This window comes from Mustela putorius, unplaced genomic scaffold (genome assembly GCF_011764305.1).
Source record: "Mustela putorius furo isolate JIRA1106 unplaced genomic scaffold, ASM1176430v1.1 tig00000788_pilon_pilon_pilon, whole genome shotgun sequence".
NCBI classification, from domain to species: Eukaryota; Metazoa; Chordata; class Mammalia; order Carnivora; family Mustelidae; genus Mustela; species Mustela putorius.
Genome location: NW_025421481.1, coordinates 9370508 through 9395008, shown reverse-complemented (window position 1 = coordinate 9395008; position 24501 = coordinate 9370508). Strand labels below are relative to the sequence as shown.

The following is a 24501-nucleotide window of genomic DNA, read 5'->3' as shown; positions in this document are numbered from 1 at the left end:
AGAGCCTGATGCAGGACTCGATCCCAGGACCCTGGGATCATGACCTGAGCCCAAGGCAGGGGCTTAATCCACTGAGCCACACAGGCACCCTTAGAAGAATATTTAATTACCTGAGCATTTGCTCAATATAAAGGTGAAGAAAACAAGCTAAAAACTCTATATAGATATCCTTTTTATTTTAACTGCATATGTTTCAATAAATAGTACACCAAAAAGTGAAGTTGTTTTCTTTGGTGATATTAGTTATTTTTGTTTTAGAACTTCCTATATTTCCAAATTCTCACAAAAATGTACATATGGTTTTTAAAATTCAAAAAGTACTAATGGCCTTATGCCCACTTTATTTTAAAAAAGGTAAACTTAATGTTTAACATGAGGATAAATACCAACTTTAGGGTCACTTGGGTGGCTCAGGCAGTTTTGCATCTGACTTGATCTTGGCTCAGGTCATGATCTCAGGGTTCTGAGTTCAAGGCCTGAATTGGGCGTGGAGTCTACTTAAAAAACACAAACAACCAACAACAACTTTAAACACAGCTATGTTTACAAAGGTTATGGTAATACTTTGTTTCACTTCACTGAGAAAACAGTTTTTTTTTTTTTTAAAATCACACTTTTAAAGCGTATGTTGAGCTTTTGAAAGGTAACTTTATGAAGTAGAAAAAGCAGAGTTTTCAGAGTAAAAGCCAGCTACGTAGCCCTTGTCAAGTCACCTGCTGAGCCATTTTCCTCATCTCTAAAATGGGAGCATAACACCCAAATCACAGGCTGTATAGTAAGACTTCCATTATTGCAACTGAAGGAGGCTGGCAAATAATAGGAAGGCAAAGTCTGTACAAAGGCTAAATGTTCATTAAGGGATGGTCAAACAAAGGGAAAACCCACTGAACTTTGGGGTAAATAATTCCAACTGTTCGGCATAAATTACACTAAAAATTACTGTATTTTGTCAGTATTCTCCACCATCTTCAAGGACATTAAAATGCCAGTAAACATTCACTAGCTCTTAAGTCCCAACCTCTTTCACATTAGTTCTCACAAACCCTAGGAGAGTACCGGTTTTGAGGCCATTTGTAGCTAAGTAAACAAAGGTCGTAAGGAGGAGACCAAGGCCTTAGTTTAAAAACTACCCAACACCATCCCTAAGTGATGGACAGAGGTTCTGAACTCAAGCTGCCCCCAAAGTCTTACCCACGACTCCGTAATGCCTCCATATATAACATTCAAACCTCAATTCCAAATCCATTTTCTTAGGGCCGCAAAACCAAAACGGAAACAAAAATAAAACCCAGCACTTCTCAAAGTGCTTATTCTCCAAGAACTGCCTTTAGCATTTCCGATCAGAGCTGAAATGAGATTCTGATTAATACCGTTGATTAAAGACACCGCCGGGTCCCTGGTGGCAACGTAAAAGAAACATCTGCAGGGAGACCACCACACTATATTCTAGAATCAATTTGATCTCATCTGAACCACATTCTGTATTTGACTTTCTCTGGTGTGTTTCACCTCTAGTCTAGTCCTGCTTCTCCCCCTTCCTTTAAAGTGGGTTGAAATAAGCGTTACAAAATAGAGAAGGGGACTGTGGAATAGGAGCCCCCAAATCACAGAATCTGTGGGAAAGTGAGCAAGAGCCAAGAATCCGTCCTCAGAGGGGTAAAATGAGAAGAAACCCCCATTAGCTAGGCAGGCAAGAAATCACATCTGCTCTGTACAGGGTACAAGGCCGAACCCTCCAGGCAGCTGAGCAGACATGGACAGGAAACCCGGACCGGCTCCCTGCATTTGCAGCCTACCCGGGACCCCTTACCGCAAGCCGTGCTACTGAAATTTCCCACAGGGCTGTGCGCCGCGCAGAAGGCTGGAACGACAGTGCTACCGCTGGTTGCCAGGATACACTCTCAGCCATCTCCTCCAATCAGGATGCGTCTCTCTTTGCCCAATCACAGAAGCTGAGAGATCTGTAGTCGGAGGTGAAAGGTTACGCTGCTGTTTGGCGGCCATTTCTCTGGAAGCTCCGCGATTCGCGCCCGGCGGGGGTTGCTCCAGTCACGAGGGACGGACTACACCTGGGTCGGCGGCGAGTTACCTGCAATATTTGCTTGCAGCCGCGATGGTAAGGAGGAAGAAGGGAGAGCGAGAGAGAACGGTGGCCAGCTTGCCGGGCCTGGTGGTTGATTCGCGCGTTTCCCATTCATCCGCGTGAGGAGCCGCGCACCCGGTCCCCGGCCCCGTTCTCCCTGCTCTGGGGATTCGAGGCGCGCTCTCTCTCTCTAATGCCCTTCCCCTAAGTGCCCGGCCCCTTCCCCTCTTTGTTTGAAAGTGAGCCTGAGGTATCCTTGCTGCCTGAAACCGCAGGGTCGGTTTAAAGATGAAGCGGTTTTCAGGTTTCACTTATCACGCCCAGAATCGGCTCTCTTTCGTTTCATCATGTTGGGATTCTTGGCCCCGCAGCCCTTTGGAATACAGAGCGCAAGCACTGGAGCATTTATTTGTTCGTTGATCGCATATTTCCCGCTACCTACCAGATGCTGTTGTAGGCGTCAGAATATGCGGTGAAAAGTACTGACGCGGACCCCGCTCGAGATTTACTCCGTCGGGTATGAAAGACAGGTTCTGTCTCTCTAAATAGTATCAACATGTAATCGCAAATAATGTGAAGTGCTAAGAAGAGAGCAGACGGGATGCTATGAAGATGCGCGATGGTACATTGGAAGAGTGGTCAGGGATGGGATCCAGACACCTACGTGATAGGAAATACGAAAGCCAGCTCCTTAAAGAGCAAGAGGAAGAGTGTACAAAGGACGGGGAACATGAGCATAGGCCCCAAGGCCGGAAAGAAAGCTGGACCAGTTGGAGGCATTGAGAGAAAGCCATTAAGCTTGCAAGAACTGGTTATGAGATAGGGTCGGGCAGATCTTTTAGGTCATGTCAGGAGGTCTGGCTTTTACAGTTGAAAGCCATCGAGGCATTTTAAGCAGAGATATCCCACGGTAAAAATACTTGCCGTGTGCCTAAGTTGGAGAAAGAAGTAAAACCTGAAGTTAGGAAGTCATTGGGGTAGCTCCCATGTTCTTTGACATCACTCTGAATATGCTTATCTAAAGAATTTTAGTAGTCAAGTTTTTTGGTTCTTTTCTTTCTTTGGGCTGATGGGTGAGCAGATGAGGGAAGGAAAAGTCTGAATTCACTGGGGGATACTAGGACTGGTTTGCTGAATAAACAAGCGTTAAGTGATTGCCCATATGTGTAGGCAGCTTTGCTAAGTCAAGTAAGACCCACCAGACCAAGCTCCTGAAATTCAGGCGAAAGCTGTCAAATGTCATCGGCCCCCTCCTTCCCTCTGTAGCCTCATATGTGGACTATGACATCTGTGAATTGTTCTGTACGTCTGTGAGATCGCCTTGTTGCTTTACCCTTCCTTCCTTTTACATAGGTAGCCTCTTCTACCTAGAACAGCGCCTTTCCCCTCTGGAAATAGCTCTCATCCTTTAAAATGGAGGCATTCCTTATTTTGGGCAACCTCTCCTTTTGACTCTGGATTGATTTGGTACCTTTAGACATAGCATATATCCTTTTACTACATTGCAATGTAATGTCTGTTTGTATGTGTTTTGCCTCTCTTCCTCCTGTGAGCTTGAGGACAAGGAGTGTAATCTGCATTTTTTTCCCCACTGCTTTTACTTTTGTTTCTTTATAGCCTGAAACAATGAGTAATGTATAGTAGGTGTTCATTGTTTAAGTGAATGCAGAATGAAATTCCCTAACTGGGTATTTAAATTTCTCTTACGCTTTTCAACAAATAGAAGCGAAAATTATGTAGTAAAGTGCGAGTGAGTCCAGAGCTTGCTTTATTTGGATACCATAAAATATTGGTGATTTGGTAGAGGGAAGTAGGTAACGAAAACTGAGCTAAGGAAAAGTAATTGATTGAGTCTTCTTTTTGTTCTTTGTGCAGAGTTTGCCTCTCAATCCCAAACCTTTCCTGAATGGATTAACAGGAAAGCCAGTAATGGTGAAACTTAAGTGGGGAATGGAGTACAAAGGCTACCTGGTATCTGTAGATGGCTATATGAACATGCAGGTAAGCTAAAGCTATAAGAATCATTAAATTGTATTTATTTTGCTTTACCTTAACTTCTCAAAGGTTTATTGTGATTTATAAGAATGCAATCAACCAAACCGACAGACATAAAACAAAAATCAGAAATAAAGTCAAGTTCAGGGAGGATGTTATATCTATGATAAACTGTGTGTGAAACCTGTAAAACCAAAATTCGGCCACAGAATTGACTTCTAGTGGTTAAAATAAAAAGAACTCAAATATTGGGAGTCATGGTGGCATAAGGGAAACACAAATGAGGTTTTTGTTTTGCTTTCTTGCAGAAAAGGCAAAACACTCCCAACATTTAGCTCTGAAATTTTTCTTTTTTATTTATTTTTTTAATGAAAGAAATTTTTCAAGTGAATTTCTTGAGTCTTTTAATGAATGCTAAAGACATAATATCAAAGTAATTCAGTAAAAGGATTTCTCGAAGAAGTGGACAGGCCAAACCAAAGGAACTGTGACTGAATGTCTGTTAAGCAAGCTTCTATAAATGTTTAGGATGGGTGTTGTTTTTGTTTTTAAGGATTTATTTATTTTGTGGGGGGCAGTGGGGACCAGGTAGAGGGAAGAGAGAATCTCAAGTGGACTCCCTGCTGAGCTTTGAGCCCAACATGCAGCTCCATCTCATGACCCTGAGATTGTGACCTGAGCTGAAATCAAGAGTCAGATGCTTAACTGACTGAGCCACCCAGGCACCCCTTGTTTTCTTTTTGTAATTGTGGTAAAATATATCTAACATAAAATTTACCACTTTGACCCATTTTCTTTCTTTCTTTTTTTTTTTTAAAGATTTTACTTATTTATTTGACAGACAGATCACAAGTAGGCAGAGAGGCAGGCAGAGGAAGCAGGCTCCCCACTGAGCAGAGAGCCTGATGCGGGGCTCGACCCCAGGACCCTGAGATCATGACCTGAGCCAAAGGCAGAGGCTTTAACCCACTGAGCCACCCAGGCGCCCCGCTTTGACCCATTTTCAAGTGTAGAACTCAGTGGCATTAAGCGCATTCACATTATTGTGCATCTATCGCCATTACCAATTTCTGAAACTCTTATATTGTCCGTAACTGAAACTGTACCCATTAAAGAGTAACTCCTCTTTCGCCTGTTCCCTGGTAAATGTTGTTCTTTCTGTTCTGTTCTAGCTCATATAAGTGGAATCTTACAGTATTTGTCCTTTTGTGTCTGACTTATTTCATTTAGCATAATATTTTTAAGGTTCATCCATGTTGTAGCATGTATCAGAATTTCATTCCTTTTAATGACTGAAATAATATTCCATTTATGTATATTTATGTATATACCACATTTTAATCCATTCGTCTGTTGATAGGCATTTGAATTGTTTTCTACCTTCTGGCTGTTGTGAATAATGCAATGAACATGGGTGTACAAATCCCTATTAGAGATTCTGCTTTCACTTCTTTTGGATATATATCCAGAAGTGGAATTGCTAGATTATACATTAATTAAGTTTTTGAGGGACTGCCATACTGTTTTCTTTCTTTCTTTTTTTATTTGAGAGAGAGAATGAGAGAGAGCGCATAAGAAGGGGAAGGGTTAGTGGGAGAAGCTGGCTCCCTGCTGAGCACGGAGCCCAATGCAGCGGGATCGAGTCCGGTCCCACGACTCCAGGATCATGACCTGAGCCTAAGGCAGTAGCTCAACCAACTGAGCCACCCAGGCGCCCTGCCAGACTGTTTTCTCTAGCAGTTGTATCATTTTACATTGCACTAGCAAAGCATACAGGTTCCAGTTTCTTCACTGATACCTGTTATTTTCAGTTTCTTTGATAATAGGCATCCTCGTGAGTATAAAATATCTCATGGTTTTTATTTGCATTAATTCAATGATTAGTGATACTGTGATTTTTGTGTGTTTATTGGCCATTTATTTATATATATTTGTGTGTGTGTATGTGTATGTATATATATATATATATATATATATATATATAATTTTTTTTTGGAGAAATGCCTGTTCATGTGCTTTGCTCATTTAAAAACTGGGGTGTTTTGGGGTGCCTGGGTGGCTCAGTGGGTTAAAGCCTCTGCCTTCGGCTCAGGTCATGATCCCAGGGTCCTGGGATCGAGCCCCGCATCGTGCTCTCTGCTCCGCAGGGAGCCTGCTTCCTCCCCTCTCTCTCTGCCTGCCTCTCTGCCTGCTTGTGATCTCTGTCTGTCGAATAAATAAATAAAATCTTTAAAAAAAAAAAATTGTAGTAGTTTCCAGCCAGGTTTTCGATGAAGGAATTTGAAGTTTTATTTTCCTGAAGCATAGGTATTTATGTGACTGATTGATGGCAGATGGATTTTAAAGGTTACTTAGATGGGTAGTCAGTCCAAGCATGACTCCCAAGTATTTCATAGTGGAGTACTTGTAGGAAAAGTACTAATAGAGGCACTTGTAGGCAGAAAGCTGAGATTTTCTTTAATTTAAGAGGTTACTATTTGAACAGATGATGCTTAGGTCCCCAAAGTTCTTACAGAGCATGGTTTTGGCCTGGAAGATTCCTCAAGCAGGAATCATATATGAAGGCCATAGAAAGATCTGAAGAGTATACTGTTCTGCTCAGTTCCAGACTTAGTGGTGGTGATTATACAACTTTATGAATAAATTAAAAACCACTGACTTGTACACTGTAAAAATGAATTTTATGCTATGGGAATTATATCTCAATAAAAGAAGAAAATACCCACTGAATATTTGATTTTAGAAGTAATGTAGTTCTGTTGAGCTGCTAGAGTTATGAAATGTATCTGAGTAGCCACATTAATGATGTTTTTAATTTGTTTATTCAGCAAACATTAAGAGCTCATGTGCTTGGCTCTGTGTATATAGCAGTGAACAAAACTAAGTCACTACTTTGGAGGAGTTTGTGTTGTAGTGGTGGCAGATGGCAAAGTAATGCGATATCAGGTAATGATAGACACTATTGAGAAAAAGAAAGCAAAAATGGGGTAGTGACAAGAGTGTGCAGTGTTAGATAGGATAGCCAGGGAAAGGTTCTCTGAGGGAATGAATTTAAGCAGAGAAAGGATTGAGTGTGCAACTGAAGAGAGTATCAAAGGAAGAGCCTCTCAGTTTAAGGGAGCAGTAAGTACATTGGCCTTGGGGTAGGAACTTGCTTGGTGTATTCAAGGCATGGCAAGAAGGCCAAAGCAGAGGTGCCAGGGTGGCTCAGTTGGTTAAGTGTTTGCCTTCGGTTCAGGTTAACGCAGTGATCCAAGGGCCCTGGGATTGAGCCCTGCGCCAGAGCAGGGAGTCTGCTTCTCCCTCTCCTCCCCACTTGTGCTGTCTGTCGCTTTCTCTGTCTCTCTTAAATAGATAAATAAAATTAAAAAAAAAAAAAAGGCTGAAGCAAAATGACTTAGGGGAAAAATGATAAAAAGGCTGGAAAGGTAGACATAGAGAGCCTTTTAAGTGATTGTGGTTTTTAAAAGTAACAAAGTTTACTACTTATATATGGAAGGAAACCTAAACATTTTGTTGTAAAATTAGTTTCCTGAAATAACTATAAAGGTAACTCTGAATTGTTTAACTTTCTCTTAACTTATTTTGATCTATTAGCACATAATTAAAAAAAATTACTATTCAGTTCTTTGGTTTGGGTCTTGACTAATATAAGAGTATTTGATATTTTAGCTGTAGATTTTGTGCTCTGAATTTTGTAACTTTTTGCAACTGAATTTTTGGAAAGCTTTAAAATCATAACTTATTCATAAATTAGAGACTGTCTTCTTTAATATACTGTTTTAATGTCTAATAGAAATGTTACATAACAGATTTAAAAAATTATGTTGAAACAAGCTTTATTATATATTCTACATCCATCAGTGTTGTCTTTACAGAATGTTTATATAAAACCCAAAGGTACTGCAGTAGTAAAAGCTAATCTATCAATTATAGATAATTATTGGTATAGAAAGGTCTCAGTTAATAAGTTCTTTCACCAGTATTACCTAATAATTTTTTAGGTAGTGCTATACTATTTTCCTCCTGTGTTATACTAATATATTTTCTTTTGATTTAAAGCTTGCAAACACAGAAGAATACATAGATGGAGCATTGTCTGGACATTTGGGTGAAGTTTTAATAAGGTAACAAAACAGCAGTAGTATATATAAGGAGTGACTAGAGAGCATTAGGAATACCTGTTTAAATAGACTAGTGCCTCAGTTTCAGAATTACTTTGTTTAAATCACTAGTAATTTAACATATTCTACAATTAGACTTAAAGAATTTTGAAATCCTTAAATTTGTCCAAGAAAATGGAAATTTTTTGGAGTTATTCATCCGTAAGGTTTTTCTAGTGATGATATTAAACTTTCTAGCTCTTAGCTGTAACCTTTTTCAGTGGTTTTAGTTGCAAGAGCTTGGTTTTGAATTTTACTTGGCTCTGCCTGGAGTTAGAGATTTTTATTTTATTCATTTTCTTGAACTAGAGTCACATTTTCAAATTTGAGTCATTCCTTTTAGAAGATCATAAAGATACTCTTTTGTAACATCCACTGGGTGAATAAGTGCCAAGTGCTTTTTAACAAATCAATGGTAAAAACATTTTTAAAAAAGAAAGAAATGATAACAGTGTAAATTTAGCATTCAGTATTTTTGTAACCAAAAATATCTAGCAATAGTAATTCAGATCTTAATGTGGTTTCCAGTTGGAACAACAAAATGGATTGTTTTTCTGTTTACAGGTGTAATAATGTCCTTTATATCAGGGGTGTTGAAGAAGAAGAAGAAGATGGGGAAATGAGAGAATAGCATCTTTTGTGGGGAACGTTTTTTATATATATTTCTAGACAATAAACATTTTTTTTTTCAACTTGACTCATGAACTATTCATATTCAGATATTTAAATGTAGAGCTCAAATGTTGAAACAATTGAAAGATTATTCAGAATTAATACTTTAAGAACCACTCAGCTTCATTCAAATTGGTTTTCTTTTGTAAGCTCAGTACTCTTTTTTTCTACAGGGAAAATTTTTTTGTTTCATAAACATTTATGAAGGTGAATTTCAGTCCTTTTCTTGTAATTATATATTAACTGAGACCTTTTAAAAACAACTCTTTTAAAGTTATTTTTGAACAACTTTTGACATGCATAAAGTTAATATTTTCTTAGAATTAATATATACTGTTTTATTTTACATAGTCAACAAATTACATGTTAATTCTGTCAGTATAATCTAAGTAATGTACATGTTATAGCTAAAATTGAAACATCACCTGAAAACTAAAATGATTGTGGATATAGAGCACAGTAGAAACTGAATTGATATTTAGGCTAAAAGCATATGGTTTGTTCACTTGCAAGAATTAAGTGTTCTGAACAGAACTCCTTAATGTGAATTAAAAACCAGGCTCACAGTTAAATTCTGAGTATATACTAGTGGTTTTCATTTATGTTTTAGACTCCTCAAAACCATTTAGAATCATACATTGTTAAAATGTATTCTCCACAGTGATAAAATATATACTATGAACTGTGGACTGTTAAAAACAAATTAGACCATTTAAAGTCCCCAGTTGTCCGAGAATGCCATTGTTGCACTTTAGCGGTCATTCACCACATAGTAAGGTAGACTTTGGATGTGTATCCAACTGGGACAACTCAAGGATAAAAATGTTCAGCTGTATGGAATTTTACTTAGTATATGATAATAAAAGCCTTCAACAAAGGAAAATAACTCTCATTCCCAATCCTATAACCACTAGAATAAGTGTGGTCATCCTCAAATTGGTTAGGCCAGCATATGGGGCAGAATATTGCCATTAATGGAAACCAAAATCTACAAAATATGCCTAAAATATTCTGGTAATAAATGTCTTACTGCTTCTATTCAAGTGAAAAAATATTCATCCTCTAGTGATTTTGTTCTTGTATCCTTGACTAAAAGTATTTCATGTTTGTTAGCAGATGGAGGTTTTGAGCGATAGACAAGTCGTCTTCCCAGCTGAAACAAAAGAAAAATACTTAATATTTTTTAGCATAACTATTTTCTGTTGAACCATCAGTAAAATAATAACATTAACATGATTTTTCCAAGGAATAACAAGACTCAAAATAGTAAATAATCACAGTTACATAGGGATTGATGATCTAATGGGCGTCCAGCATGCTAGGTAGGGTTAAGTAACAGATAAAGGACCACAGCATGCAGGAGACAGAGCAGTTAGGTTTTATGGGAAAGTCAGGAGATTTAGTTAGTATCAAAAAGCCTATATGTTTCAGATGTGGTCGACCTAGAAAAGCACCACGTTTGAGGCCAACATTTCATTTCTTAGTGCCATAGCAAAATTTCTCCTCCATTGGTTAGGATAGATCATTTTCCTCTGCAAACACCAGTTGACTGGCATTTAAAAATTCTGTTAGACAAAAACTTGAGAAAACCATGTATATCTTCAACACTAGTAATCCTGATGGCCCTTAGATGTGTTCCCACCAGGAGAGGCTTAGGGAAAGCCCTTGATTTGTACCTATTCATTCTCTGGGGCATATGCTCAAGTTTATTATACTAATTATTTTTCTTCTTTAGTCTTCCCCCCTCCTTTATGTATTTATTTGGTTTTGCTTCTATATCTGAATTTGTGTAAAAGAAATGGATGAGAAAGTTACTCTGTTGAAAATGAGATTTTTTTGAAAAAAGATTTTATTTATTTGAGAGACAGAGAGAATGCACACAAGCAGGGGGGAGGGCAGAGGGAGAGGCAAGCTCCCTACTGAGCAGGGAGCCCAGTGTGGGACTCCCGTCCCGGGACCCTGAGATCATGACCAGAGCTGAAGGCAGACGGTTAATGACTGAGCCACCCAGGCGTCCCTGAAAATGAGATTTGATGGAATATCTCCACTGTGTCTCAAAAGGGTCAGTCTCACTATGTGAGACTGTACCCTGCATTGCAGAATTTGACATTCTTGGCCTTTGAGAACTAACAGTAGCAGTCCTCCCCATCATTTTATTAACAGAAATGTTCTTTGGGACTGGAATCCCCAAATTTCTTTCTTAATGTCAGATTTTGTTATTTTCTCTCAATGATCTTTTGGTATTCTTTGTTATTAATACTGCCTGAGAACTTTGCCGATGATCAAGTGCCCTGACTGGTAAGAACTTTTGTTAGAGGTCTTTGTACATTGTCAGCTGATCATTTTTCTTCCCATTTTAGTTTTCACTCTTATTTTTAGTCTGCTAATTCAATAAGCATTTATTGAATCACCTCTGTGTGCCAGGCACTGGGGACACAAAGGTCATAAGAACTCACTCATGGTCTAGAAGGAAAGCTGGATCTATTAAAAATACATTTCGGGACACCTGGGTGGCTCAGTTGGTTAAGCAGCTGCCTTCGGCTCAGGTCATGATCCCAGCATCCTGGGATCGAGTCCCACATCGGGCTCCTTGCTCGGCAGGGAGCCTGCTTCTCCCTCTGCCTCTGCCTCTGCCTGCCATTCTGTCTGCCTATGCTCGCTCTCTCCCTCTCTCTCTCTGATAAATAAAAAAAAATCTTAAAAAAAAATACATTTCAATTTGGTGAACTTAGTGAATAGTAGTATGTTTACATGGAAGGGTGATGAATGGTTAATTTGCCTTTGGGAGAAAGAGGACAAGTCAGGTCTTCATAGGAAGAGCTGAACTAGAGAAGCCAGACCCTTTTTAAGTTGACATGCGATTTAAATGAAATTAAGATAATCAACACCTTTGGACATGTATATTAACAGTTACTGTATTTCAGAAACTTCTTCAAGTACTTACCTCAAAAGTTGGTTATGAGGCACACAGTAAGCATTCACCATAGTTTAGCTATTACTGTGGTAAGAATCAATGTCCGTAGTAGCTTTGTAGATAACCATAAAATCAGCTTCCCCAAGTATATTTCAAACCCTAACCCAGAGGAGAGTGGCATATGGAAACACAAGGCCCTCCATACCCAGTGGGAAGTCATGGACCCCATGTACTCAGTGACTGCCTAATCCCATGCTTCTTATTGGTTAGGTAATCTTGCAATATGAAGAACTTTGACTTCTGGTGCTGAACCTGCTGCTAAATCTAAAGCGACTCTGGGTAAATCATTTTAACATCAACTATTAATCTCATTATTTTTCACAAAGTGAGGATTAGAAGACCCTCCCAATTATATGCAGTTCTCTGGATTTGCTGTCTACATTGTTGATTGAAAGAAGCAGGGTTCATGGCTATTACATGTAAGAAGGAGAAGATATACATAAATACATAGAATATTTCCAGAAGGATGCAGATGAAACTTTAAGATGTTGCATCCAGGGAGGGGAAAGGGATGACTTATTTCCACTAAATCTTAATGTATTTTTTGATCTTTGAGCCGTATGCTTGTTATTACCTATTCAAATAATTAAAAAAAAAAATTATCGGGCTTCATGAACCAGGAGCTAAAGAACAGAGGAGAGGGGAAGAAAGTGAGACTAAAAAAAAGTGAGTCTAATGGAGAACCGTAGACCCAGAAATTTGAATTATCCTCCAAGTAACAAGGAATCAGGGAGAGACCAATCAAAGCTGGATAAATTACATGAATTAGGTATTTTGTTTTTATACCACAGAAGCACTCACATATTGATAGAGCTGGACCTATTGGTAACAAAACACAAACCTTTTTCTTCGGTTGTGCTACTGCTCTTTCCAGAGCAGCTCTTAGCCTTTCCTCCTGGTGTTTTTGTTTTTCTTTCATTTTCTCTTCACGTAACCTGTCAAAAAAGGAAGACATTCTTGTAACTATAAATCACAGAAAGTAAAAAAAAGACCTGTATTATTTTTGGGTAATAGACTACCTAAATATTATAAAATCTCCCTAAAAGCTCACATAATTCACCTTCACCCATGCTATGACATTTGAATATTCCAGTGAAATCTCAGCAACAGATCCCATTTGTGTTAAAATGGGAGAAAACTGCTTGTCACCATTTTGAAGAATTAAAATCTACCCAGATCTTGGTCTAGAACAAGCACCTCAGCAAAGCCTTCTTGTTACCCCACTTACATTTTAGCACTTTACAGTTAATGTGTACAAGGCCTCTTGAATTAACACCCAGACCCCCCATTAGCCTTTTTAGTATAGTGTACAGAAAAGTGCACAAACCACAGTGTATACAGTTCAATGAGTTACCACAAAAGTGTACTTTTCCAGTTAATCTTTCTCAATGGTATCCTGAAATTAAGACCAAGAAATGCATTTTTCCTTGTTCTCTTCAGGGTTGTTGTGAGGATAAAATTAAATGAAATGACCCATGTTAACTGTCCAGGTGAATGCCTGGTGCAGAACAGACCCTCAGTAAGTGATAGCTGTTTTATAGATTTACACAGTTAAAAGCATGACATTTACTGAACATTTTTTATGCAAAATTAGGTGTTATGTACTTGGGAAAAACAAAATTCTCTTTTTGATAAGAAGGATAAACAATCAGAACTAGGTTCATACATCACAACTGAAAATAAGTTGCAATTACAATTCAGTGAGAATATATTTCTGACTGCAGAAAAGATGCAAGTGCTGTTAATGTAATTGGTCATAGGTCATCTTACAGAAGGAGGCATTTTTTGTAAAAAAAATTTTTGCTTTATATTTAATAAAATCCCATCAGGATCACCTTAATATATTCTGGACTTTGTTCTGATATGGGAAAAACAATATCCCCCATATACCAACCAGTAAGCACTACAAAATATCTAACATTAATGCTTAAGATTTGAATACTTACTATGTGCCAAGCACAAACCCTATGAGATAAGTGCCATTATTACTGCCATTTTACAGATAAACTGAGACTTATGAGAGGTTATTTACCCTGCCTAAGGTCACAGAAGTTGTAAATGGCAGAACCTGCATTGAAGCCAAGCAGGTCAGCCATAGTGCTAGTCTGCCTCTTAACTTTGTTATTATTGTTATGACAGGAACAATAGTCCACCTATAAGCATTCTCTACATGCTACATTATACTAGGGATCATGTATTTATAATTATTTCCTCAAAGGTAGTTATCCTTATTTAACTCGATATAGAAGTTTATAAATCAGTACATTGTCCTGGAAAGGCCGGTAGGCAAGGATGTGGGTATGTCGGGGTGAGGAGAGGGTGCTGTTCCGGGGTTGATAATTCTCATGAAGTTGTCTTGAGGAATGAATGAGTAAATGTGTAGATGCTGTGTGTAAGTGTTGCTAGTTATGCACTAAGAAAAACCCTCATTGCATGGCTCTTGACTTTCAAACAATTCTTTTATAAAGTCTTGCAGTGAAGGGCTCCTAATTCTACACTTTGGACCCTCCACTACAAGTACAAGAGATACCTCTTCAAAAAATAAAAGTAGTGAATACTCATTCTGAAAATCCTTTTTTTTTTTTTTTCAAACTAAAATGACCCTTTATCCATCTCAAACTAGATCAGTTGCCCCAGTGAACTCTTCTTCACAATGCTCATTATTGGTAATGACACATTATTTCATAAGAATATTTGACAAGTGTGTCTTCCACATTAAGTAGTCGCTCTGAGAAGGGCATGTCAGGGTTTGGGTCTACTGCATCTTTATCGTGATCCTCGCCATGTAATAGGGGCTTGCTCAGTGTTGTGGAATCCCAGCAAAGATCGTTTCTCATCTCATTAAGTCGGTCACTACACTTCTATCATAAGACATTGACTGTACTTTTGCCGCCGTTCTTTCTGTTTTATCCTCTCAATTGCCTCCACATTTTCTTTGGGCATGGATTCAATGAGATCACTCAGTTCTACCAGGCGAGACTCTACTTTTACCAGCTTTTGAACTGGGTTGAGGCTGCCAACATCAGCATCTCCAATGCAGACTCTGTATACTTGATTAATTTTTTTACTAAGAGAGTCTATCAGTTTTTCCTGAGATTGAAAAGAAAAAGGGAACAGAAAACATAACATCTCATCACTATTTTCTTGTTCATTCAATAAATGTAAAATTCCATTTTACTATCTTAACAATGAAAAGGCTCTTATATGCTACTGCATACTTCCTTTTTAAAAGAAAAACTTTAATGGGGGTTCCTGGGTGGCTCAGTCAGTTAAGGGCCTGACTTCGGCCCAGGCCATGATCTCAGAGTCCTGAGATTGAGCCCACGTGCTGCAGGGCAGGCTCCCTGCTCAACAGGAAGTCTGCTTGTCTCTCTCCTCCCTCTGCCCCTTCCCCCGCTCATGTTCTCTCTCGCTCTAATAAATAATCTTTAAATAACTTCAATATAACATAGAACGGTGAGAAAATACAGCAGCAATATATACTGTAGTAACATCTTGGACTATTTTCTGTTAAAGATATTGCAGTCTAGGTATAAAAAGCAATTTTAGTATGACAGTATCTTTTTGCTTGAGAGTTTTTGTGTATCTGATTCTGTGAGCATTCAGGTAGAGGCAACGTATATATACATTTTAAATCCTTTTTGTTTTTTGCCAAGCTAGTGCATTTCCTTGCAACACAGCGGATGAGCTTTCGTGTTTTGTTTTGTTTTCTTTTGCACTTACTATTCATTGCTGAAACTACAGTCATCCTGTATGAAAGCTATTTGCATACTTGCCTTATTTCCCCTTCTACACTGTAAGCACCCGGAGGGTAGGAGTTATTTCTTATGTTTACATTTATACCTAAAGCAGCACCTTGTTCATAACTGTGCACTTAATAAATGTTTGCTGAATAAATGACTGAATGCATTCTCAGAGGAAAAAAAAAGTTACAAGCAAACAGATTGCCAGGCTGACCTACAACGTCTTTCAAGGAGTTTAATTTTCACTCTTGCCATTGCAAAGCCGTTGCAGTATTCTGATCTAAGCAGACGCTTGGGCCAAACCTTGCTGATCCCTGTACCTGGCCACTGCGCCGTCTTAACTGTTGGTAGATACGCTCGAGCTGGTAGGTAACGTGTTTCGGGACCAAAAAACTCTCAGCCTCTTTCTCCACCGTGAATTTGGCATTCGCAGTTAAGAGGATCTCAATAAACTGCTGGGCAAAGTAAATCGTTCTCCAGGTAGCCTCCTGCCTCAATTCCTGCTTCTGCTCAAGAAGATGAGAATCATCATGAAGCCAACAACAAATAACACTCGAGACAGATGTGGCTCCAGGAGCCATGAGAAACCCCTCCTGGAATCACAGTCTCCTTACAGAGCCACCAACACTTAATTACAAGTCAAGACCTGTTAGTAATAGTTTACTTCCAACAGCTTTTCTTTCCCACTTTCTGGTTTAACCACCTTTCTGATGGTACTGTTTACCACTAAGCACCCCCTTTCTTCTCTGACACTTATGTGTTTCCCGTTTATATATAAAACATGCTCCTTTTTATATGTCTGATAAAAACTTTGTTTACTGGAATTAAAATTCAAAACTTTAAAAAAATGGTCCTTTTAGAAAACTGGGAGAAGCACAAAGTAATATTATTAAAAGAAAAAGGCAAAAGGCCTGTTTGCCATAAAACTCTTTTTTGCTCTCCCTTTCTACATAACATTTATTATATTTCCTATTTATTTCAGTGTATTCCTTTTAGAAAACTTTAGAAATACAGAAAACTATAAAAGGAAAATAAAAGCAACCTACCCATCATGGAGAAGTGTGTATTGGGTATGTAAAAACAATTTTGCTGCAGTGGGAGTCCTATTTTTAAAAATATTTTGAACCCTGGTTCTGAGAAAAAAGCAACTTTAATAAGAATGGTTAGTAGTTGAAGGAGAGCTCTTGAACACTAAAGAGCTTAAACTTGAACTTAAAGAGTTTTAGAGTTTTAGGAGTAGATGAGCAGTAGCCTTTCAGATGTCTTTCCAGAATGCCCCTTTTTTTTTTTTTTAAAGTTCTTGTGAAACAGGAAAGGAAAAGACAAAGATGTTTTCTTAAGATAACAAGGTAAGAACAGCAGAAAAGATAGGATCAGGGAATGAGGTTAAGGAATAAATACTCATGTATGAGAAAGATTGATGGTGTAGCCCAACAGAGCAAAAGGCGAAGGAAAAAGGGAGCTCATAGTACAGGCCTTCTGATGACAGAGGAGTGAAAAGTGTCCAATCTCCGGAGCTGCCACTAGATGGCAGACGCAGCCCAGATTCCCTCAAAGGAGGGCCTGCCCGGGAGGCTGCAAAAGATGGGAGGCGCTCTCCCCCTTGGAGAGGTAGAGTGGGCCGAAATTGTAGGAGACCGGAAGCTGGGAGGAGTAAGGACTGGATGCCTTCCAACAGTGAATGGGAAGTGATCTGACCAGAGTGATGTTTAGGAGTGATTATATCAAATTTGGATAGGAGCAGGAGCTGTCTCTGTCATTTTAAGTTTTTGTAGTTCAAGCCTGTGTGTTGACTGCAAATAACTCCCAATTGAACTAGATCAGCTCCCTGTTTGAAAGGAAGAAAGAAGAGATTAATACATCCTGCAGATTGTGCAGTAGCTTACATTCCATTTCATGTTCAATGAAAATATAACTGCTACACCAAATAACGTGGATGAATCTCACAAATACAATTTTGAGAAAGAGAAGCCAGACATACTACATGATTCCATTTAAATAAAGTTCAAAACATGAAAGCTAATGGATGGTAAGAGAAGTCAGGATTGTGACCAGTAGGATTGTGAGGGATAGCAGAGACAGGAAAGGGGGCGTGAGGGAGGCTTCTGAGGTGTGTTATAGTGATCTATTCCCTAATCCAGGGTGGAGGGGTGTTACATGAGTATATTCACTGTGAGGAAATTTCCTAAGAGATAATTTATAATTACCTTATAATTTATGTGCTTTTCAATATTACATTATATTTGAATTTTAAATTTTATTTTAAAATATTAAGGATGCCTGGGGTGGCTCTATTGGTTAAAGTGCCTGTCTTCATTAAGTGTCTCCAGGTCAAGATCCTGGAGTCCCAGGATCAGAGTCCTACATCCAGATCCTGGCTCAGCAGGAAGTCCGCTTCTCCCTCTGACCCTCCTCATCTCGTGCTTCTCTCTCTCTCTCTCAGATAAATAAAATCTTAAAAAAAAAAAAAGTAAAATATCGAATCAAAAATGTTTTTAGGGATTAAGTAGTTAGGAGTGTGGAAGTTTAGAATGAATAAAATACTGATTTTATCATTACAAATCCAAAGTATGATGATTTATGAATATCAAAATTAGATAAAACTGTTTACTCATAAAGGATTATGTTTTGCCCATCTGAAAGAATGGGAGTGATTCTAAGAATATTTTTCCCCTGTCAACTTTACTGCTCTGTACCCCCTTTTCCACACTAGCATTTCACATCTCTAGGACACACTATGAATTATTAGGCCTATTTCCCCAGACTGTGCAATACTTGAATACCAAAATTATACTTGTGACCCAAATTTATCTTTTAAAAAGTGATTTTCAGATCAATTCTACCTATTGTGTTTAGGGATCCAATTGCCTTGACATTTAAGAGTATTGAAAATGTTACTGTTTTATATAGCTCTCCTAAACTTGAGTGAAGGGGATTTGGTTGGGGGAGGGTGAAACATCGCTGATATTTATCTGACATTTTTTTGTGTCAGTCAGCTTCAGAATTATTTAAAACAATTGAAGGGTGGAAGTACCCCAAACGTTCATCAGCAGAGAAATGGATAAACAGAATGTGGAATGTAAATACAGTAGAATATTATTCAGCCCTAAAAGCAATTAAATTCTGACGCATGCTACAGCATGGATGAACCTTGAAAACATGATGCTAAGTGAAAGAAGCCAGGCACAAAAGGACAACTATTGTATGATTCCATTTATGTGAAATATCTAAAAATAGGCAAATTTATAGAGACAGAAAGTAGGATAAAAATTTCCAGAGGCCAGGAAGATTGTTTAATGGATACAGAGTTTCTATTTGGGATAATGAAAAATTCTGTAAATAGATGGTGGTGATGGTTACCCAACACTGCAGATATACCTAATGTCCCTTAACTGTACACTTAGAATGGTTAAATGGTAAATTCTGTTACATATATTTTACCACACACAAGGTTTAGAAAAAGCCAAAACTGAAGAACTGAAACGTGGCTGTCATCACACTTTGTACTCTAGCAGTGCATGACCCCTTTCCCTCCTAACTCAGGATACTTACTCTACCACTTACTCTATGTGTGTGTGAACCAGTCATAAACCCGAGTTTATGTAAAATGAGTTTATGTAAAATGAGTCATGTAACCTTACCCATCCTATGGTTAGGGAGGACAGTCTTCTGAGTGAATTCCCCCAAATCTACTTTTGTTTGAAAATCAAGTTCATAACCATAAATGTTTTATTAGCCTCACAGATGAGATTTGAATTTTTATTTCATTTGAGATTTTTTTCATAGTTTATCATTGTATTCTGTTTTTGTTTCTCAGATTTAAAAAAAATTTACTTTTATTTTTATTTATTTATTTATTTATTTATTTATTTATTTTCAGCATAACAGTATTCATTGTTTTTGCACCACACCCAGTGCTCCATGCAATCCGTGCCCTCTCTAATACCCACCACCTGGTTCATTTGAGATTTTTTACAAGGAAATCAATGCTAGTGGGAATTTGTTGTGGGTCTAGAAACTAATCATTCATTCAACAAACATTTATTGAGCACCTACTTTATAGGGACACTTAACATATCTAACTAGGAAGACTCATACAGTCCCTGCCCTGAAGGGATTTGCACCCAGCTGGGAGAGATGTGCAGGTAAATAGTACATAAATGTGTGTCACAGGGGCTCCAATAATGGATCTACATATGCAAGAGAAGCCAAAATCTGTTAGAGGCTCAGTGCTGGGCAGATACTCCATTCAGTTTTGATTCAGTGCTTCCCCTGTTAATTATTTGCTCTTCAAATTACTATCAAAATGGTCATAAGCAATGAACTACTTCATGTATATACACTCTAAAAGAAATGTATCTATGGGGGGGAAAGGTCAGTATCAGATCTTGTAATAATTAGAGCAACATTTTAAGAGAGTCCCATTGCCAATTTGAATGCTTTCTACTCTGTAAATTGATTATTGCATACTGATATGATAATCCCAAACTGGTTTTCTGCCTCTGTCATCAGCCTAGGATTTGTGGTGTGCTTTAACTCCCCACTCCAATGCTTAGTGGACAGGGAATGCACATTATTATTAATATGAGCCAAAATAAAATTACCATAGGCAAAGAAGGATTACCTGAGTGTCTGACTGAAATTCTCCAAAACTAAATAGCCTGGACCTTAATTCCAGTTCTGCTGCTTTTTCCTCTTCTCTCTCACAGCTAGCCTTAAGCATTTCCTTGTGCTTCAGAAGAAACTCTATGTTGCTATTTCTATGGCAAAAGAAGAAAGAGACCCTTGTCTGTAATTTCTGGTTTAGAAATAAATCATCAATCAGGACTTTCAACACTTTCCATATCATGTATCAACATCCTATGTCTAGCAAGCCAAACACAAGTTCGTAGTTTAAGACTTCGTCAAATTACATGCAACTTTTCAGGTAAAATGAGAATAGTAAATTCATAAATACTGCCTTTAACTTCCACCAGGAAGCATTTTCTTCCTGTGGTTCCTCTGAAACCCTCCAAATAACAGCAGAGATGATGTGTCAGGAAGCCGAGTTGTGATGTGATCTAGAGATAGATTCTGTTCTGACAGTGCTTTTCCTGCCCAACCTACCACATCGTCCCCAAAACTCATATATGTCAGGGTGAGAGCACCATATGTGGTAAGGATTGGGGGAGAGGATACAAGGGTGAAAAGGATACACTAGTGGTAATGGGGTGGCTATAAAATCATGATTTGTAGGGTTTTAACTTTTGAGTAAGTTAATTTGTTCCAAAGTTCAGCGTAGTTTCACCCACTGTTTGAAAAGACTGCCATCTTTTGCCCCAGAAAACTTCCTAAAGAGGCTTTACACATTTTTATAATGGGTAGATAAACACATTTAGTCTCTGCAATTCGAAGCTATTTGCCAGTAGCTTCCAATTATATAAAATTTTACGGAAGTGGCTTTGTGAGTCATCAAATCCAGCCTCCTTCCCCTGACAGAAATCCCTTTTATGAGAGGCCAGCTCTCTCTACATATGTACATTATAAAATGCTATAATATTTGAGGCACATAACTTTGTTGAGAGTCATACCAGGGAAAAATGCATAGATTAGGATTATCATCCAAAGCCTGATTTGATTCATTGGATGGTAGAGTGAAAACTGCCCCAAACAAAACCTAATGAGTTGTGGGATCACTGTGCTGTATGCCTGAAACTAATGTAACACGTGTGTCAACTCTATTTCAATAAGAAAAAAATTAAGACAGTACCTTTTAATTCTTTATAATCTTTCAAACTACCTTTTATTTTTGCTAGTTAGGAAGATATTTTGACAAGTAAAAGGAAGTAGAGACTAAAATGAAAGTCTATTCTGTGTAAATATAACTTCTACATTTTATACCCTATAATTTAAGTTACTATTAATAAAAATCCCACCCTAAATCCAGAGAGAGCCTGAGGAAGGTTCACTTAGGAATAAGAAGGAATCTGTCTCAGGTTAGAGTCTGCTTAATGGAATAAATCTACTTGTTCTTAATAACTTACATTTTATCCTGTATAAGTTTTTCTCTTTTATTTACATCTTCAAGATTTTCATCTACATCTTGGGAATATTGTACCAAAGTTAGATTCTGCTCTTCCAGCTCTGTGAGGACTTGAAGTAACTCTTCTGGTTCTTTGAAGTAAAGCTCTGGCTCCTAATCAGTCAGTAATGAATATAATTCACTTAAAAATATGCTACTTAGACTTATCTAGAAAAATACAGTGAGGAAAAGGAATGCCATTCTGATTATGAGGGAGGTAGGCAGAGAAGGGCAAAAGAGCCTATCTCCATGACAGCTGGACTTCAGGAAGAGGACATTTAGGGTGCTGGGGGAGATGCAAGGCAATATAGAAGGAAAAAAAGAAGATAAGGAAAACAGAAGAAGGGATGGAGAAGAGTAGGCCAAGGCAGGAAGAAGGGGAAAATGGGTCAAGGGAAAGGCAGGAAAGGGAATAGAAGAAAGAAAAAGGAGGCTAAGTGAAGGTCATTTTCTCCCTCCATTTTATTTTATATTTTCCCAAAACTTAATAAATATACATATTACTTTAAGTTTAATTTTTAAAAAGATGGCATGGGTATTTCACACCATGTTCATCATATTGACTATAGCAAAGAGGTCCATTAATGGATGAACGGATAAAGAAAACATAGTATTGCCATACAAGGGGATATTATTCAGCCTTAAAAAAACAAGGAAATCCTAGCACACACTACCACATGGGTGAATCTGGAGGACATTAGGTTCTGTGAAAAAAGCCAAGTTTCAGAGAGACAAAACTGCATGATTCCACTTTTATGAGGTATCTAAAGTAATCAAACTCTTAGAAAGTAGAACCGTGGTTGCCTGAGCTACAGGGAGGGAGAATAGAGAGGTTCAGTGGGTTCAGGTCTCTGTTTTGCAAGATGAAAAAGTTCTAGAGATCTGTTGCACAAAAATGTGCATATAGTTAACACTATACTGTACATTTAAATATAAAAATGGTTAGGACGATAAATTCTGTTACTTTTTTTTTTAACCGCAATTTTGAAAAAAGATCACTTGTATAAGATGTGTTATATGTAATAAGGGATGGCGTTTTGAAGTGTTTTTTTGTTTGTTTGTTTCTTGTGAGTGTCTGTGGTTATATTCAGGATGGGGTTAGCTCCAAGTCAGTCTAGTAAAATAAAGGGCTGTTTTGTGGAAAGTAGATTTGTCTTACAGTACAGCTACACAGCATATATCAAGCGCCATTAAAATGATAAGCAGTCAGAAAGTGACTATTTTGTGCTCTGCAGGAAGACTGTAGAGAATATATATATCTCCTAAATTATTACTTCTTATAAACATTTTTCATTAGATGACAAAGATGAACTATAGATGCAACTGGGAAACAGCATCAAAATTGTCCCTACTAAAAAGTTGTGGAATATTTGGAATAGGAAATTTTAATTTTTAAAAAATATTTTATTTCATTTTCTTTTCTTTTATTAATTATTTTTATTAACATATAATGTATTATTTGCCCCAGGGGTATGGGTCTATGAATCATCGGGCTTAAACACTTCACAGCACTCACCATTTCACATACCCTCCCCAATGTCCATAACCCAACCACCCTCTCCATACACCCCCTCCCCACAGCAGCCCTCAATTTGTTTTGTGAGATTCCATTGTGTGTGTGTGTGTGTGTGTGTGTGTGTGTGTGTGTGTGTGAGACATCTTCTTTATCCATTCATCTGTTGATGGACATCTAGGTTCTTTCCATAGTTTGGCTATTGCAGACATTGTTACTATAAACATTCCGGTGCCCATGCTCCTTCAAATCACTACATTTGTATCTTTAGGGTAAATACCCAGTAGTGTGATTGCTGGGTCATAGGGTAGCCCTATTTCCAACTTTTTGAGGAACCTCCATACTGTTTTCCAGAGTGGCTGCACCAGCTTACATTTCCACCAACAGTGTAGAAGGGTTCCCCTTTCTCTGCATCCTCTCCAATGTCTGTCATTTCCTGACTTGTTAGTTTTAGCCATTCTGACTGGTGTGAGATGGTATCTCATTGTGGTTTTAATTTGTATTTCCCTGATGCTGAGTGATGTTGAGCATTTTTTCATATGTCTGTTGGCCATCTGGATGTCTCCTTTGCAGAAATGTCTGTTCATGTCCTCTGCCCATTTCTTGATTGGATTATTTGTTCTTTGGGTGTTGAGTTTGATAAGTTCTTTATAGATTTTGGATACTAGCCCTTTATCTGATATGTCGTTTGTGAATATCTTCTCCTATTCTGTCAGTTGTCTTTTGGTTTGTGACTGTATCCTTGGTGTGCAAAAGCTTTTGATCTTGATGAGGTCGCAGTAGTTCATTTTTGCCCTTGCTTCCCTTACCTTTGGCGATGATTCTAGGAGGAAGTTGCTGTGCCTGAGGTCAAGGAGGTTGCTGCCTGTGTTCTCCTCAAGGATTTTGATGGATTCCTGTCCCACATTGAAGTCTTTCATCCATTTTGAGTCTATTTTTGTGTGTGGTGTAAGGAAATGGTCTGGTTTCATTTTTCTGCATGTGGCTGTCCAATTTTCCCAACACTATTTGTTGAAGAGACTGTCTTTTTTCCCTTAGACATTCTTTCCTGCTTTGTTGAAGATTAGTTGACCATAGAGTTGAGGGTCTATTTCTGGATCTGTGTGTCTATTTTTGTGCCACTACCATACTGTCTTGATGATGACAGCTTTGTAATAGAGCTTTGAAGTCTGGATTGTGATGCCACCAACTTTGGCTTTCTCTTTCAACACTCCTCTGGCTATTCGGGGTCTTTTCTGGTTCCATATAAATTTTAGGATTATTTGTCCCATTTCTTTGAAAAAAAAAATTGTTGGTA

At 38.1% G+C, this 24501-nt stretch overlaps 2 protein-coding genes across 3 annotated transcripts in view; one reads left to right on the top strand and one right to left on the bottom strand.

The window, feature by feature from the left end:
- The first annotated feature begins 1939 nt into the window (after window positions 1–1939).
- Window positions 1940–8938, top strand: SNRPF (small nuclear ribonucleoprotein polypeptide F). Its single transcript, XM_004748500.3, has 4 exons — window positions 1940–2116; window positions 3959–4084; window positions 8141–8205; window positions 8806–8938. Exons 1-4 carry the CDS (start codon window positions 2114–2116, stop codon window positions 8870–8872), a joined length of 261 nt encoding a protein of 86 aa, XP_004748557.1. The 5' UTR covers window positions 1940–2113; the 3' UTR covers window positions 8873–8938.
- A 144-nt stretch (window positions 8939–9082) lies between these two features.
- The window catches only part of CCDC38 (coiled-coil domain containing 38), a 47947-nt gene continuing 32528 nt past the window's right edge, over window positions 9083–24501 (bottom strand). Inside the window, exons 12-17 of one of the 2 annotated variants that reach the window (XM_004748501.3) lie at window positions 21654–21805; window positions 20255–20390; window positions 15951–16136; window positions 14772–14977; window positions 12729–12822; window positions 9083–10066 (exon numbers count right to left, since the gene is read on the bottom strand). In XM_004748501.3, the coding sequence (XP_004748558.1) occupies window positions 9953–10066; window positions 12729–12822; window positions 14772–14977; window positions 15951–16136; window positions 20255–20390; window positions 21654–21805 (888 nt within the window). In that variant the 3' untranslated portion in view covers window positions 9083–9952. The remainder of the gene's footprint in view (window positions 10067–12728; window positions 12823–14771; window positions 14978–15950; window positions 16137–20254; window positions 20391–21653; window positions 21806–24501) is intronic. The other variant, XM_004748502.3, reaches the window with a different exon arrangement.

Excerpts from the sequence above, each read along its gene's own strand:
- SNRPF (XM_004748500.3), top strand. Across the intron at positions 4,085-8,140 it reads ATGGCTATATGAACATGCAG|CTTGCAAACACAGAAGAATA; the intron begins GTAAGCTAAAGC and ends TTTGATTTAAAG. Across the intron at positions 8,206-8,805 it reads TTGGGTGAAGTTTTAATAAG|GTGTAATAATGTCCTTTATA; the intron begins GTAACAAAACAG and ends TTCTGTTTACAG.